At 42.0% G+C, this 18,053-nt stretch overlaps 1 protein-coding gene across 8 annotated transcripts in view; it reads left to right on the top strand.

The window, feature by feature from the left end:
* Positions 1–355: 355 nt before the first annotated feature.
* Positions 356–18,053, top strand: part of LOC119648250 (protein lingerer) — a 69,219-nt gene continuing 51,521 nt past the window's right edge. For 7 of the 8 annotated variants that reach the window (XM_038050242.1, XM_038051693.1, XM_038052446.1 and 4 more), the window contains exons 1-3: positions 356–431; positions 14,626–14,800; positions 14,868–15,062. In XM_038050242.1, coding sequence (XP_037906170.1) covers positions 14,654–14,800; positions 14,868–15,062 — 342 coding nt within the window. In that variant the 5' untranslated portion in view covers positions 356–431; positions 14,626–14,653. Of the gene's footprint in view, positions 487–14,625; positions 14,801–14,867; positions 15,063–18,053 lie in introns of all 8 variants that reach the window. The other variant, XM_038050949.1, reaches the window with a different exon arrangement.

Consider the following 18,053-nt stretch of genomic DNA (forward strand, 5'->3'; position numbering starts at 1 on the left):
TACAATGTACTTCGGGGCCTGTTGCTTGTGGAGTGCCTCCATTTTGCGCTATTGGACGCATTTTTTACGTCGAGGGTTATTACTGTGCAGCATTTTCCTTCTTGTGTTGCAACCTGAGCCAAACCAGTCACCATGCTGATTGCGTCGACAGTTGATTTCGCCTTACGAAATCCGAATTGTTTGTCGGAAACTGGAGTCTTTCTCAATTCAATAAACAAGTAAAAAAACGATTTAAAAAATTTTCTTTAATTAAAATCGATAATCTAATTTTATTCAAAGCAGATCCTTCAATTCAGCGGTTCCAATTGCTCATTGACATGAGCTTGTCGCCGTTTGAAATGGCCATTTGTGCAGTGCCACCAACCTAGCGGCGACAAGAAGCGATGGCCGCATTCATATGAAGTGCGTTTCTCGCAGCGCATTTGCAGCAGGTACGGTTGTGTGGCGGCCCTCGTTCGTCAAAAAGAAAAAGAAAATTTTCCTCACGTAGAGTTCTTGCTTGCATTTAGTTCACGGTGTAAAAGAAGTTTACGAGTGTTCAGTGAATGGGACAGTGACAGTGATTTGCAGTGGTAGATTTTAGAAAATTGAGCGAAATGAAAAGCTGCGGGGGAGAAGCGTTCGTTCGGGCAAAGTGACATGAAAAATCGTGGAGGCTTGAAGCGATCTGATTGGAAATTATCGTGAAGTGGCGCGGCACTGACGGCGAGCAGTGGGTTTTTTGTGTTGGCCCGGAACGGGCGCAGGTTTACCGTTGTGTCTGGCATATTGTTGCGCTTTGGAATGGTTTTGGATTTGGAAAAAGCGACGGGTGGTGGCGGCGGCATGCAATGGATTCAAGGGTGCAGCCGGAGGGAGGAAGTGGCGGACTTGCCATTGGACTGAGCGGCCGGCAAAGCAAGTGGAATGTGAATCATGACTCGCTTGAGCGCTGACGGCTGTCAAAGAAAAGTGAATCGGGATGGAGCAATGGCGTCGGCGGCCGTCCATCCCGTGAATGGAGTCACGGCGGAGTCGTGTGACAGCCACTGGGTCAGCGTTATCGATGTTGCTCGAGCAGAAAGCAAGTGCATGGAGGCAGTGGGAAATGAAGAGCTGAACGCCGGCAACTTGCATGTGCCGACCCGGAGGCTCCCTGTAGCGGGCCGGCGGTGTGCCGCGTACAAAAATGTGATGGGGTGCGCGCGACGACGTTCACGGAAGCGAAACGTCACGGTGAAAACTGAGGAGTGGGGATGGATGGAAGTGTGGAAAGTGATGGTGGAAAGCGAGAATGGGTTTGGGGGCCGACCAGAGTGGAAAATTTCCGGTGTCCATGGACTCAGCGGCCGATGTCGGCGGTGGTTCCTTTGTGCGAAAAGCCGACTGCCTCTTGCAGGTTCGCCAACATGACGGCCACGGCGAGAAGTGTCGAATTCGCCCGAGAACACTCGACGGAGTGAAACGAACGTGACGAATGTTTTCTTTTGGGGCTATTTTTTTCCATTTCGAATGCAGCCGTCGGATGTGTCGATGGACGTCCGAAATGTGTCAATGAGAGTGACTGATTGAGGAGAACGCGATAAATGGAAGCGGCGTGGAGCTCCGAGGTGTGGACGACCCATAAACGGAAATGTCGCAAAAAATGCATTAAATGGAACCGCTTGGGACAACGCACGCCGTTTTTAGTGCGGCTTTATCGTTTCTGTTAATTCAAAACAAAGTCTGGATGGCACGGCACCCACAGATGGAAAGCGTCGAGTTTTACTTGTGAGTTGTGAACTCTCACGGGGCCACGCTCTCGCCGGAATCACGCTGGAGTTGTGCGCTCGCATGGATTTTACGATGCGAAACACGCTATTCGCCTTGTGCCATGGTTTATTGTTGATTAAATGCACAAACACGATCGTATTTAATTCCACGCCTGAACTTTGAACTTGCCATGGATCCGATATTTGTTTACATTTCGTGTGCATTTGCTCACACTTGATCGCTTGGCCGTGATCGCAAAATCGTGCGCTTTGATTTCTTCCATCAACTGGTTCGCGCAACATCCACACATTTCACATTCGGCACAATAAAAACAAAGCATGATTCATGGAATTGAGGTAACCTGGTTTTCTGGTTGCTTCGCCGTTAGTGGATCTGGTTTTTCGATGCTGGTTGGGCTTGAGTGCGATCGAAATACATTTTTGGGGTTTTCTCAAGATTAGATTTGAGGTTGGATTTGAGCTAGAGAAAATCAAATGTAATTTCCGCGATTTTGCAATCAATCACGTAAGTTTGGTGGAAATTTTCTCATTGGATTTCGGTCAAGTGTTTGTAGGTGAAAAGTAGGTTTGAAATTGAAAATTTATCCTAAATTTAGGGAGAGTTCAGTATAGCCTACGTAAAATAAGTCGGGGAAACTGGAAGGGGGACGCTTCAGGTATGGAAGGTTTTGTGTATTTCTTATATAAAAATATTTGGGTCGGCATTTGCCCCATTAGATTCTAGCACGTAATATATTATGCGAGAATATCCACTTACAGGTGATATTGACAATCAAAATCATGGATTTGCACAGAAACGTCAACGTCGACCGTGAAACACCCACACTCCCCGCTTTTCGAATAGATGTCAAAACTAATACCGGCATCGCAATGTATTGGGTTGGGGAAAAAGAAATATTTTTGATCGAATTTTAACGCTTTATTTAACATACTTAGATTTATCCGATTTAAGTCAAATCGTTGCGATTGCGAAGGCAAATCCATTATCCCCCTCTTATAAAACCCCTCCTCATTTGCAAAGAATTCAGACAGCCAGTTTTCGCAAGCCTCTTTTGAGGCAAACTTAGTAACATCAAGAGGGTTTTGCATGGACCGGAAAAGATGGTAATCACTTGGTGCCAGGTCCGAACTGTACGGTGGGTACGATAGGACATCCCATCCGAGCTCCCGTAGCTTCTGGGGGGCAATCAAAGACGTGTGAGGCCGAGCGTTGTCCTGGTGGAACAGAACACCATTCCTATTGACAAATCCTGGCCGCTTCTGGTCAATCGCCTGCTTCAAACGGTCGAGTTTCTCACAGTAGAGGACCGAATTGAGGGTCTAGCCATAGTTGAGCAGCTCAAAGTGGATGGCTCCCTTCCAATCCCACCAAAAACACAGCAAAACCTTCCTGGCCGTCAATCCGGGCTTGGCGATGGTTTGGGCCAGCCCGCCGCGTTTCGATCACGATCTGTTTCGCTTGAGATTTTCGTACGTGATCCACTTTTCATCACCAGTCACCATCCGCTCCAAAAATGGGTGGAATTCGTTCCGTTTTATCAGTGCATCGTAGGCGTTGATTCGGTCCAAGAGATTTTTTTGCGTCAGCTCGTGTGGCACACAAACATCCAGCTTTTTTTTGGAATCCAATCTTCTGCAAATGGTTCCAAACGGTTTTATTGTCCTTACCCAGTTCGTGGCCAATCGAGCGAATGCTCACATGCCGGTCTACTTGGATGTTTTCGATGATTTTATCGGTTTCTACGACGATAGGCCTACCAGTATGGGGTGTATCTTCGACATTCACTACATCAGGACGAAATCGACCGAACCAACGCTGTGCTGTGCGAATCGTTACAGTATCGGACCCATAAACTTCACAAATTTGTTTGGCCGCTTTTGTTGCATTTTTACCTCTCAGATAGTAAAAATGTAAAATATGACGAATCTTCCTTGGTGACTCCATCTTTGTCGCGCTATAACTTGAGACTGAAATGTACGATCATAAAATTGTCAAAGAGACACCTGTAGCCCAGGTTGTCGTCTTCAAATCGCCGTATAGTATGACTCGATGTGATAAGTACAACACAAGATATGTTTAAGTGCCGCAATCTATTGACAAAATACGACATTACTTTTTCCCCAACCTAACATTAATCGACACCTGTTATTTGATACCCCACATGACTATATGTATACATGATGAAAAAAAATGTGCCCCCCTTTTGCGTATTTGGAGACCCCACCCCCGTAAGTTCGACCTAGAATGATGTATGCGTGAGCGTTCACATTTCCCACTTTTCCACCAAATTTGGTGTCAATCGCTACAACAATTTCCGAGCAAAATGTGTGTGACACACAGTAAACCGATTTGAATAAGGTTTTGTTTTACACACCTTCAAAATTAATTGATATTGATTTACATCATTGAATTCTCGACTTCATCCCCGGGTAGAGGATTTCTCAATTTCCACTCCAATATTCTCCCTTCATAAATACCAGTGCGGTAAATTCCCTTAAACACCTATGGCGTCCTAAAGTTGAGTTTTTTTTTATTATCATGGCTAAGTTTGAATTTTCAGCTTTGCCGCCGAGGGCTAAGGAGCTGGGGTGGTATGCAAGGAAAAGAGGGACGTCCCTCATCTCTAGCTTCGTTAAAGCATTGTGGCGGCCATACCTCCTTAAAAATTTATGGTTCCTTAAAATGGGGTAGATTTCATCCTCATACCTTGGAGATTGGGAGCAGTGTAGGAAGAGAAACGGGAGCTCCTTGCGATTGCAGTGATCATTTGTGAGCATATTTTGATGTCACCATGGTAAAGTTTAATTTGCCACCAGGCCTCCCATTTTTGGAGGTTGAAGTGGTAGGCAGGACATGAGGAAGAAAGTGACCCCTTGCAAAAGTCAACTTTATAAAAAAAATATTGAGAAGGTATGGAGGGGAAACGAGGCCTCGCTACAAATAGCGCTGCGAAATCTTAATGGTCCTAGAAAGATGGGACCTTATTCTTTCTGATGCATACATCTAGTCTGTGGGTGGGGTTGCAAATTAAAGTTTACCATGGCAACAAAGTACCCACTAAGCCTACTATTTTGACATTGGAATAGGCTCCCCTAATTATTTTCACTAATGACGGAAATGATTTCTATGGTGCAATCTAACGAAACTACCAAAAATCGTTCTTGAAAATTTCAATCAAATTCAAATTCTCATATATGCAAAACGGTGGTGCAATTTTTTTCCCACTGAATATAGGCATGTTGGGTATCAAATGATTAGTGAGGTGATGTGCAACCCTTTTTAAGTTCTTGTGTAAGACAAAACCTTATTCAAAATGGTTTACTGTCTGTATGTTCCATGCAAGCTTTTTTGGAGACAGTTGTAGCGATTGACACAAAATTTGTTGAAAAAATGGGAACTGTGAACGCTCACGCATACAGTGAGTTACATAATTCTACGTCGAATTTAAGGGGGTCATCCCGTGTGAAGGCCGTTTTTTTTGCCTTTTTTTGAAAAATTATTTTGGAGGACTGGATAAAGATAGAAACGTGATTTTTTCACCATATGTTTACTGATATCTCTAGTATATGTGGTAAATTTTCCAGCTTGATATCTTAGCTAGTTTTCGGAATACGTGTCAATTTATGCACCCATCCCCAAAAAAAAGTTGTTTTCTGCTGCCACGCTGGAGGGTGCTGTGTTCATCTGAGAAAAAAAACTAAACGGCATGTTAATGTGGACAATATTCCACGGTCCGCAAACTAGGATAATTAGAAAATATTAAAATATATTTTTTTGGTGGGCTTTTAAATTTTAATTTTTTGGATTTTGGTGGTTTTTTTACGGCTTTTTTTATGAATAAAAAAAACGACCCGTCCGATTGAAGTTATCCTAGTTTGCGAACCGTAGAAATATGTATTAAAGAAATCGTGAAAATTCCAAAGCATTTGGTTGGATAGATTTGGAGCTATGGTGGCAGCCGATTTTCAAGATGCAGTTTCGAGAAAAACGCATTTGAAAATTTAAATGTGATCATCAATAGTAAAATTTTAACTCACCATTAACCTGCTATACCTAGTCCATAGAGAGCACCCTCCGTTTCTTGAAAAAAGTCTTGTAAGGCCGATTGTTGCTCTCTGGTTTCAATTCTGGCTCTTTTAGCGAGGTCAGTCGATCGTCGTTCGGACCGCCAAATTCGCGCTTCATTACGGCGGTCGACATAAATCTGACATATGTGACCACTTCGACATCCCATTCTCATTAGGATTTTGAAAATGCCATTGAATCCTTCATTGAAAATCATTGCAGCCAGAAAAGTGACTATTTCTACGACCTTGGACCCAGAATGGTGTTGTTCAGGAGCGAAAGTCCAGATCAATGCATTTAACGGCTCTTTGTTATTCTGTGTCTCTGCTCCTAAACATCTGTTCAAGAGATCATCTCGTGATAAATCTTCGTAGATTGGTTTGATGACTGTTTGAACTTCTTCAGTCAAAAGTGCCTTCCTCGTGGTGGAAATTATCCAGTTCTCCTTTAGCTTCCGCTTTGCGCCATTTACACCAACTGTCCTCGCCTGCTGAACAATTGTTGCCCAAATTTCTTGCTTCATTCCTTCTATCGAATTTGCGTGTCGATGAATAGCTAGCTCAAAAAATGTAGTGAGGTCGTTAATAACCTTATCAGTAAGTTTTCCAGCCCCTTTTCCACCAATGCCTTTGTGATTCTTCTTTGCATTTCTAAGCCGCGTACCTATTCTTTTCTCAACACGTCCTACGCATTCCTTTTTTATTACTACGTATATTTTATTATTTGCAGAAATACTGGAGAAAACTCCAGGAAAATCCAATATACAAAACTTGTCGCAATCGGAGCATCCATGGTCATGCTTGCTAAAAGTTTCTTTGCTGATGTTGATGTGAAGTCCTTTTTCTTCTCTGATAAGTATCGATTCCCATGAAATACTCGTTTTTTATTGCGAGCATGACGTTGAACTTTAAAGCGATCTCTCTTCCTACGGATCCATTTAAAAAAATCACTGAACACACAGACAGCACAATACTTACAACAAAATATAACTGAGTATAGCTTGAAAGCCTTTCAGTGCTCACTCTAGACTGGATTATCCTTTTTATTCGAAACAGCAAATAAGTTTAGACAATTGATTGGTTTTCCATCTTTTTAAATTTATACCTGTGTTCGAATTTATAAGGCTCAGGTAAAAAGCTAACAGGTAAAAAAAGATTCAATGCTCTTTCTCATCGAGTACTCTAGCCGCGGCTGCAAACTCCTTACCTGTTTAACACTGTAATTTCTGAACGACTGGATATATCCGAAAATCCCTTTGCCCACATATTATCCACTATATATAGATACAATTCATGCAAAACAAAACGATTTCTCCAACCCGACACACGGGATGCTCCCTTAAAGCATTGTGGCGGTCATACTTCCTTAAAAATGTGTGGTGCCTCAAAAGAGAAGAGTGGAATGTCCCTCTCTTTAGACCCCTTGCAACAGTCAACTTTTTAAAAAAATACCATAGGCAGGTATGGAGTGGAAAGGTGGCCTCCCTAGTAAAGGCGGTGCCTCTTGTTGGGGCATTGTACGGCAACCGCGTTCATAGATCGCATAGTTCGCTATTGAAATACAGAGCAATTTATACACCCATCTATACATACACAATAACATATTAAGTTTATTTAAGCGGCTGTAGGAATGAAATAAATTTTAAGGCCTAGATTCCATATAGGTTCATAATTTGAATTTTTTTTTAGATTTTTCGTTTGGGTAGTTTCCGATAATGGTGTCCTGTCTCATTTTAAATTTGCAGATTGTGACCCCTTGCTCCCTTATTTGACAATTCACGTCCGATCTAAAATCTGATCATGAATGTACTAATCGAGACGTTTCAATTGATACGTATCCGACATTAGGATAACACAAAACCTTAAAAATATGATTTCGACGAAGACTCCACGTCTTCGTTCTATGCCGACACAGAAAAATTCGCTGAATGAGCGAAGGCGATTCCTTGATCGGCGTTTGAAGATTGCAGGAATCGTTGGAGTATTGTGTATTGTTTGCAATGCAAATTTTTGTTATGGGAATAAAATGAATATCGATAAAAGTAGAATTTCTTCTCATTGAAAAATCCTGGATACTTTTTTGATTAGGTGGGTTCAGAAAGATTTCGAGGAAGCACAATTGGTGCTGAATAAAAAGAGCAGATAGTAGTTTTTAGTAGGGACAATCTTAAGCAAAAAACCATCTGCTCCTTTTCTTCCTATACTCAGGAGAACTTAAAAGTTCAAAAATCACTATCGTCCGAGAGGCGTTTAGTTCGCAGACAAATTCCTTGAGCTATAATGACGATTTGTAAGATCTTGCGGTAACAAAACTTTATAAAAATTCAGTTTCTGTCGGAAGTTATTTCTGGTATCAAGGGAGATTAATCAACCCGAAATACAAAATCATTGTGAGTTGGCCAAATAATTTAAATCCCAATAAACCGTCTCAAATTTCTACGCCAAAACGGAAATTTAAAAAAATACGCCAAATTTCGTGCGTCAGCTGTGTATTTTTAGATTGCTATTCGCTTCTGGTAGGCTAAACAGGATTAAAGAAGCTACTGTTCTTGTAACCAGCCCCATTACTAAATGGAGGTTCAAAGAGCATTGAAAGACGTTGGATTGAGAGTTTTTGTGAAGGAGGAAAAGCTTAAAGTTTCTCCGGAAAATCTCGAAAACGGAGGGATTTTTTTGAAAAACGAAGAATTATCTACTATCGATCTAAGACTACTTGGAATTCGATTGATTAAAATTTCTATTTTATCTCTGCTCGAATCAAAATTTGTTATTTAGATAACTCGATGCGATAAGTTCAAAATAAACAGTTTCAATCATATATGCGAGCACTGACACTGGCCAAAATAACAAGATCTTCAAACTCACTTCATGTGTAACCTACGGCGGTTGTTATTACATGATTTTAGGGTATATTATCCCAAACGAACGCGAAGTATTTATTAAAGTAAATATCGTGAGGTTATATTGCAACATGATAAAAATCGTAATGAAATGAATTAGTAACCAAGAATTTGAAGTCATAAAATACTCTGTATAGTAAGATGCATGAGTTTGTGTAGACTTTAAAGGGGTTCCCTATCTATGTAAAAGGTGTAATTTTCTTCTCCAAATGACACCGCATGAGCTAACAAATGAAATTTCTCAATTAGTACTTTTACGGACATACCTAAGTTCTAATACTCGCCGTAAAATAAGGATATAGAGATTCAAAAATTTAAGGTCAAACACCATTCATTTTCGGAGACTACACAACCGGAAAAATTGAGAGAAATCATGATGATGCACCAAAATGAAATCTAGGCTCAAAATACATCCCATCCCGATATATAATCCAACAAACCTAGTTTATTATCAAATTCTTGAAACTTATCAGAAACCTCCTTAAGTTTATCTTAAGACTACTAAATTTCGGAGTAACATGAAAGTAGTGGAAAGTTTCATACAAATCCTAATGAGCAAATTGATAGTAGGTCAAAATTGAACTGCGCTTGAAATTGCTACATTTTATGGAGTTATATGTGTTTGGAACGCAAAAAAGGGTTTTTTTCAAGATTTTCCTGTGAGTATATTTTTAAATTATAATCCAATCGATTCGGCAATTCCCCAGGGGCAAGAAAAAGTTTTGTTATTGATAATTTCTGACAAATTGGCGGCTCTAGGATCGTATAAACTATACAAAATTTTTCAGTCTTCCGCGGAAAAAAAAAATTGTAAATCCCATGAATTTAGCCAGTGACGTGCACACGAATCAAATCAATTTTTTTTCGCAAAATGACGAAATTTAATAAATTCACATTTTCGGTAAAAAAAAAAATTCACTTAAATTTTTTATTAAAAAAAACGTATCTTTGGGAATTGTGAAAATTGTGTGCATTTCATTAGGTAAAGAAGTTACAGTAAAATTTTCACGTCATGCTGAAAACTCTTCGCGTTCCACTGTTCGCCGATTCCGATATCATGGTGTTAAGAAAAACGAATTTTAGGTTTGAAAATGTTATAAATTTTCGAAATTTCTTCATTTCACTCTTCCCAAGGCCATACAATTGCCATTCCACGACGATATTTTGCTCTTCCAGCTTTTTCTGGTTGTTGTAATATTGGGCCTAGTCTCTTTGCCATATTGGAAAGTGGGTGTTTAAATGATTGCTATTCACCCCTTGGTGCATAGCGCGTCAACCACACCATCGTACACGGTTCACTGAAATGTACTTCAGCTTTTTCCAGAATTTCTGGAGATACTCGCATTCCTCGTCTATTGTTCTGCGCAAATGCTTGATTATGAATCTAGGGATGCTCTAGTATATTTTAAGCCTTATTAGGTTAAATTGAAAAAAAAATGCCCAAACAGATATAATCTATTGAGAGAACAAAATCTTTTAAACTCGAAAGGTACAGTTTCCGGTTTCCCCAACTGCTTGCTGTTAAGTTGCGGTTCGCGATCGACCTCTGTTATTGTAATAGCTGGTTGTGACTTCTTTGAATGCCATATAATGTGGGAGATGACGTATCCACCACGTCCACACATCCTCACTGTCGATTATGTGCTTCAGTTCCTTCCCAAGAAGCTTGCAGACCTCCAGTGATCAGCGCTAAGTAGTCTCATTCGTCGGCTATTCTTATAGCATGGCAGAGCCCGCTGTGGATGAAAGTTTGTTCTCTATATGTGACCTATCCACTGCCACTTTTTCCATTTAATTAACCTGTTGTCGAATATTTCGCTCGTACGCTTGACCTTGTCTCAGACCATTGGTATCCGTAAGGTGCGTTTTGAAAAAAACTTTGATCTTTTAACTGACCGCGGGGATAATTTTCCATGTGCTGTTCGAATGGGTCGGCACAGAGAAAACTTTAGCTCGATACAATCTTGATGTTGGTCTTGGAATGACTGCATGTTAAAACTTTCGACGCAACATCGTGGGTTTTTTGTGGTTTCCACTAAAGACGGCGATTGCATCTGCAAAACGAAGATGTTTACATTTGATCCCTATTATGTATCTGACTCAGTGCACAGGCAGCATTGAAAAATTTCACAAGTGAAATCTCTGTGGCGAACAGTTCTTTGGAGGGTAATTGGACTGAGATAATAATCACTCTTTATTGTGTACTTCTTATCTGGTGCTCACAGGTGGCGATGAGGAAGACGGGGTGGCAACCCTGTTGGCCAAACCAAAACCGAATGGCCGAGGAGAACCTCCATAGTGGTGGCATCGGGAGACGCTGTACTCACTTTGGCTTGCCGGCCGTGATACAGTAGGCGAATGCTCCAAAGGCCTTATCAGGGCGATCAGACCCGAGTCTGCCTGGGGATTCATCTGAAGGGGCAAATTGATCACGAAACCTTACCAGGGGTATACTGGTACCATGGGAACCGGGATAGCTCCTGGATTCTCATACTTCGGGTGAGCTCCCATTGTGAGTACAGCTCGGTTATTTGCGGTTGGCCCCCCTAGTGGGAGTTTCATGGTGGTTGTGGTTATGTTCAAGCGAGAAAAGACCTTCGGGTCTCGGCGTGGTGTTGCGTTTCAACACGGGTGCCGTACTCCTTAGTTCGGTGGAGATTTAGGTAGGTCTTGCATCCACCAGTAAGAATGCTAAGCCATGCACTTTGTATAGACTGGTACCATTGTTGCTTGTCTCAGCGGGGCTTTGATTGTGGTCACAAAATCAATCCGTGTCCTAAGAAAACCGTGGGATTAAGTCTTCCAGACAGGTGCTCACGTAAAACTCTCAAGGACTTAACTGTACTTCTTATCTATTTGCGGTTGGCCCCCTTGTAGGAATTTCATGGTCGTTGTTCCTATACCGCGGACAGAGCTCCTTGTGGGTTCAAGCGTCGAGTTGCGCTGTACTGAGTTGTCTACCCCTTAGTTGCGGCAGAAGTATTTCATAGGTCCCGCATCCACTGGTATGAAAGTTGAGCCTGCACTCAGTATAAATCAGTGCCGCTGTGCTAGTCGTGGCGGGGCTCTGTTTGTGGTCTCCAAATCAATCCGCTTCCGAAAAGGACTATGTCTACACGACAGGCACTTACGTTAAACCCTCAGGGCGGGACCTTTATGTACCTTTTATCGTGCCGTCCCCACGTACTTGAGAAGGATGATCAAATTAAGTCAATAAGAGACTCTATGGACTGGCGCTTTTCACGAAGCGCTGAGAGCATAAGCTGCAGGTGTATTCCTGAGGAATGTGCTTTCCGCTTCATTTTTCCGGTTGTCCCCTTATGGGGGTTTATAGTAGTTGTGGTAGCGCCCATATCGTGGGCAGAGCTCTTTGTGGGCTCAAGCATGCGGCAGAGATGCTAGATAGACTTCGTATCCACTGTTATGAATGCTGAGTTCGCACTTAGTATAAACCAGTATTGCGAAATTAGTCACGGCGGGGCTTTGTGGTAGGAACTCACATTAAATCCTGGTTCTGGCCTCATGTACTTCTTATCGTGCTTTGGCGCGCCGAGGGGATTCAGTTGCTTTAGATTGGCGCTGCTATTGCTAGTAAGAGCTAAATTCTATTTATAAGGCCTACAAATAAGTTCTGTCGGTTTTTTGTTTAAATTTGAAGCTTTATTGTGAAAAATTGGTTATACATTCATTGTTCAAAGTATTGCCCATCGCTAGCCACAACTTTCTTTCATCTTTCAGGCAATTCATAGATACCATCGCGCCAAAAATTGGCCGGCTTGGCCGCTATCTACTCATCGAGCCATTTTTTGAGTTCGTCGTAATTGGAGAAGTGCTAGTCAGCCAGGGCATGCTACATCGACCGGAACAAATAGTAATAAGAAGGAGCAATGTCGGGAGAGTACGGCGGGTGGGGTAGGACATCCCATTTCAACGTTTCTAGATATGTTTTAACGGGCTGTGCAACATATGGACGAGCATTGTCATGTTGCAAAACAACTTTATCATGCCTTTGCTGGTATTGCGGCCGTTTTTTCTTGAGTTTGCGGCTCAAACGCATCATTTGACGTCGGTAGAGTTTGCCCGTGACCGTTTCGTTCGGTTTTAACAGCTCATAGTGTACCACATCCAGCTGGTCCCACCATATACGCAGCATGATCTTCTCACCATGAATATTCGCTTTGGCCGTCGATGATGAGGCATGGCCGGTGTATCCCCGTTGCCCGACGCTTAGGATTATCGTAATGGATCCACTTTTCATCGTCAGTAACTATTCGATGCAGAAAACCCTTCCTTTCTTGTCGTTGGAGCAGTTGTTCGCACGTGAAAAAACGGCGTTCGACGTCTCTTGGCTTCAGTTCATACGGAACCCAATTTCCGACCTTTCCGATCATTCCCATTGCTTTTAATCGGTGGGATATGGCTTGCTGAGTGACTCCAAGTTCTTCTTGCGTTTGCGATGGATCTTGGTCGAGCAATGCCTCTAATTCTTCATCTTAAAAAATGGTTGATCGTCCGGCGCGCTCTTCGTCTCCCAAGTCAACATTGTCACTTATAAACCGTCCAAATCACCTCTGACACGTTCGCTCAGATAGAGCATGGTCACCATAAACTTCCACCAAAATGCGATGACTTTCGGTTGCTTTTTTCTTCATATTGAAATAATGAAGTAGAACTCCCCGCAAAAACACATTATTTGGTACAAAATTGGCCATTTTCGTTGATGAAAAAAGTATTGTTGTTTACACTTCAATTAAATAATTTATACTGACGTTTGTGCCTATTGACAGTAGCTTTCCGATGAATGTTTGGAAATGTGGATCAATTGAATAAAAAACAAGCTACGCCATCTATTGTGAAAACCGACAGAACTTATTTGTAGGCCTAATAGCAAAAAAGTACTATTTAAGCCGAACGAAGTAAATGTTACCTTGACTTTCTCGATTCCCGCTTGAACAAATATTAAAATCTACGAATTATGGTATTATTGCTTATGGACCTTTTTGGATAGTTACTTTCTACCGCTGTTCCCGCTGTTTCTCTCTCTAATTAGTTCAGTATCTTCGATTGAAAATAATCCAACGACATTATCGTTTCTAATAAAAATGTCATCTCGAATGATATCTAAATGCCTCCAGAGAGAAAAGGCTGATCTTTACTGTGAATGCACTTGTTTTCATTTCATAGAGTTTATTGGCTCTACGGTTTTCCCAAGTGGCTTATTTGCGTCCCAATGTGTTGTGATCACGCGGAATCCAAACTGACGCAAGCGCTTTGCTAGAATTCGATGTTTGCACGTGGTAGTCTGGCGCGCTTAACAATAACCGCAAAAATATTATATTGTATTGTTTTTATTCGTGAATTTTCTGGTACTGGGGAAAATAGAGATCGAGGGTGGTTTGATAATTTATTCAGCATTGTTAGAAATGCGTCAACGATCTGGGAATTTATAAACAAACGAACATGAAAACGATTTTATCGCAATATGGACTACCGCGGATGCCACAATTGACTTGAGTATATGCCACACAATCTGAGCAATGCTGTAAACAATTCTCTGCGATTTGGAAAATATTCCGAGCGCAATATATCGAACGGTAGTGATCATCAGGAAATGTGTTTTGATTCCGACGATCAGAGATATGTTTTGAAACACTGCGAATTCAAATGCTACTTTGCCCACGTAAAAACTTATGCAGCTATCAAACTTCGAACGACATTTTCAAAATCTACGCTTCAAAAACCAGCTGTTTGCCTTTAAATACAACGAAATTTTGTCTGGGAGAAATTTTATAAAATATAGAAATACTCAGAATTTCGTTCACTTTTACACCGTCAACCTTAAACTTCTTTTTTCTTTTTGTTTTCGTTAAGATCCAATTTTACTTATCAAATGATTTTGTATTTTTTAGCTAATTTGTAAATACAGTGTATATAGCCATGAGCACACAAAATCGGACAGGCGGCGGAGGTCGCAATCAGAAGAAATCAAATGTGAACAGTGGAGGTGGTGGCGGTGGAGATACGACTGTCAGTAATAAAAAATCAGATGTATCTAAACCAGAAAAAGAGAAGACACAGCCAAAAGTATATAACGAAATACACGATCATATGGAATTGAGGTTGATTTGAGGTTTTTTATTTATCTTTACAGCCTACAGCAGAACAGATTCGTATTGCTCAAATAACGGACATCAGCAGCGGATCTGAAGATCCAGAAATGCGTGAAAAAGTTCAAACATTAATTGAAATGACTCAGCGATCCGAAGAGGAAGTATGCTGTGCACTAAATGAATGCGATAATAATTTAGAGAAGGCTGTTGAATTTCTACTTGAAACACTTCCAGTTGTAAGTATTTGTAATTGTTTTATCCTTAATCGTCTAATTGGTCACTTCTTAACTTTCCTGTCTTCTGTTGTTATCATATCATAAAGGTCTCCTGCACCCTAGTTTGTGTATGTGAAGCAAATGTAATCCAATTTAGAGTAGTTGGCACACAGGATCCACACACTTAAAGGGAAAGAAAAGAAAGCCATACACTAGTATTTCAGGAAGAACTTGATTCCTTCTTGTGTGGAGGAAGAAAATTAATTGTATTGTAGACTCCATTCCCGACGCTGCACCTTGCACAGAGAAAGGCAAAAAGCTGTTTCCAAAAAACTTGCAATTACTAAATACAGTTAAATTTATGTGGTCCACCTACCCTGCGAAGACTCATCACAGCTGCGTTTCCAGAAATCGTACGATTCTGACCTTGCCGCACTTCTGCTTGCCTCTCCATATCGACTGAGATCATGCTCGCCACCACCAGTACTGCCTCATCTGATGTAGTTCTAAATACGATGCAATTCCTCAAAGCCATCAGACGGTAAATCGAATTTGCCTGCTTCTTTCTCCCAAGAGTTTGCAAGCGACTCCGTCCACTCAAGTGACGCGTAAATTATAATGGATCGTACCACTCTGGCTGGAAGCAATTGGCGACAGTGTTTCGGCCAGCCCACATCCGGAACCAATTTGGAAGGGCTGCGGGGCCACTAGCTTCCTTTTGACACGCATTCTCTAGGTACTATCTAAAGCTCATCATCACCATTAATGGCGCAACAACCGGAATCCGGTCTAGGCTTGCCTTAATAAGGAACTTCAGACATCCCGGTTTTACACCGAGGTCCACCAATTCGATATCCCTAAAAGCTGTCTGGCGTCCTGGCCTATGCCATCGCTCCATCTTAGGCAGGGTCTGCCTCGTCTTCTTTTTCTACCATAAATATTGCCCTTATACACTTTCCGCGCTGGATCATCCTCATCCATACCATACGTAACCTATTGAGCCGGATTTTATCCACAACCTGACGGTCATGGTATCGGTCATAGATTTCGTCGTTATGTAGGCTATGTAATCGTCCATCCTCATGTAGAGGGCGAAAAATTCTTCGGAGGATTCTTCTATCGAATCTCGTAGACCGTTGTTGATGTCGAATGGTCTTGAGAGTGACCCTGCTGCTTTTATCTGGCCTCGCACATTGGTCAAGGTCAGCCTAGTCAGTCTTATTGATTTCGTCGGGATACCGAATTCTCTCTTGACCGTGTACAATTTTACCTATGCTATGCTATCATAGGCGGCTTTAAAGTCGATGACAAAATGGTGCAAATAGTCCGACAGTATCTTATAGATGGTACTCAGCAACGGGATATCTCTATAATTGCTGCACTGTGTGATATCTCCCTTTTTATGTAGGAGACAGATAATGCCTCGTTACCAATCGTCAGGCATTGATTCGCTGTCCCATACCTTGAGCACAAGTTGATGAACCACTTGGTGTAACTGGTCACCTCCATATTTAACCAATTCGGCTGTAATTCCATCGGCCCCAGGCGACTTATGATTTTTTAGCCGATGAATTGCACGGACTATTTCTCCTAAACTTGGTGTTGGCAGTATTTGTCCGTCGTCTTCAGTTGGCGGGACCTCCAACTCGCCGATGTTCTAGTTGTTCAGTAACTCATCAAAGTACTCAACCCATCGCTCCAATATGCCCATTTTGCTGTAAATCAGATTTCCCTCTTTGTCTGGGCAGGCTGAGCATCAAGGTGTATAAGGCTTCATCCTGCTGACTTGTTGGTAAAACTTGCGCGCCTGGTGCGGTTGCTCCCTTTACTTTTCGAGTTCATAGACCTGTTGGTTCTCCCAGGTTTCCTTTTTCCGTCTGTGAAGTTGCGTCTCCGCTCGACGGAGTTGTTGGTACGTCTCTGCGCGTGTCCGCGTTCTTTGAGAATGCAACATTACTCGGTATGCAGCATTCGTCCGTTCCGTTGTTAGCTTACATTCATCGTCGAACCAACCATTCCGGCTTTTCTTGCGGCTGGGGCCGAGTATGTTTGTGATACGGATCAATGATAATGTGGCGCGGCAGGATTCGCAGCATTCGAAATTTATTTCGAATGTTGCGAATGCGAACGAATAGATGGCGCGGATCTATCCACTTTGCGGAGCTCGCCACGGGAGTGGAGGACCGGCGAGAAAAGTGTGCCATGAGTTAGGGGCAGAAAAGAAACACATGAAGCGAGAGTTCTTTTCTGCCTCTAACGAGCAAACAGTCACAGTCACACAAATTATTTAATAAAGTTTAATGGTTAAATCTATCGAGTATTGATTGTAAAAACCCAGTCTATGTTCCGGTGTACCTAAAAGTGTGGTTTGCAAAGAAATTAATATTAAAGTTAAATTGGTGACCCCGAAGAGCACAAAGCCCTAGTACTATCAGTATCCAAAGTGAAGAAAGAGAGGCTGGACCCTCACCTGTAAACATAACTATTGAACAACCTTAATTCGTCGGGACAAATGGTATCTCACCCAGGCAATAATCTTTCCGTTCTTTTAGAAGACATTACCGACTCTCGTGTTCGGGCACTTCTCCAAAAGTTCAGCCAGATTACTACCAAGTGTAGTCTCTCCAAACCAGTGAAGCATAATGTGCAGCACCACTTTAACACTACTGGTTCCCCGATCTTCTCGAAGGTGCGTCCTTTACCATCCCAGAAACTGGCTATTGCACGGAAAGAGTTTGAACAACTCGTTCAACAGGGTATCTGCAGGCCCTCAAACAGCTGTTGGTCTTCCCCACTGCATATGGTCCCTAAGCCAAACGGCGAATGGCGCCCATGTGGGGATTACAGAAGGCTAAATGCACAGACTGTTCCTGACCGATATCCAATTCCACTCATCCACGACTTTGCGCATCACCTCGCGAATTGCCGCATCTTTTCGACCTTGGACTTAACCAAGGCTTATCACCAAATCCCAGTAGCTCCTGCTCCAAAGACGGCAATATGCATCCAAAA

This window comes from Hermetia illucens, chromosome 1 (genome assembly GCF_905115235.1).
Source record: "Hermetia illucens chromosome 1, iHerIll2.2.curated.20191125, whole genome shotgun sequence".
Classification (NCBI taxonomy): Eukaryota; Metazoa; Arthropoda; class Insecta; order Diptera; family Stratiomyidae; genus Hermetia; species Hermetia illucens.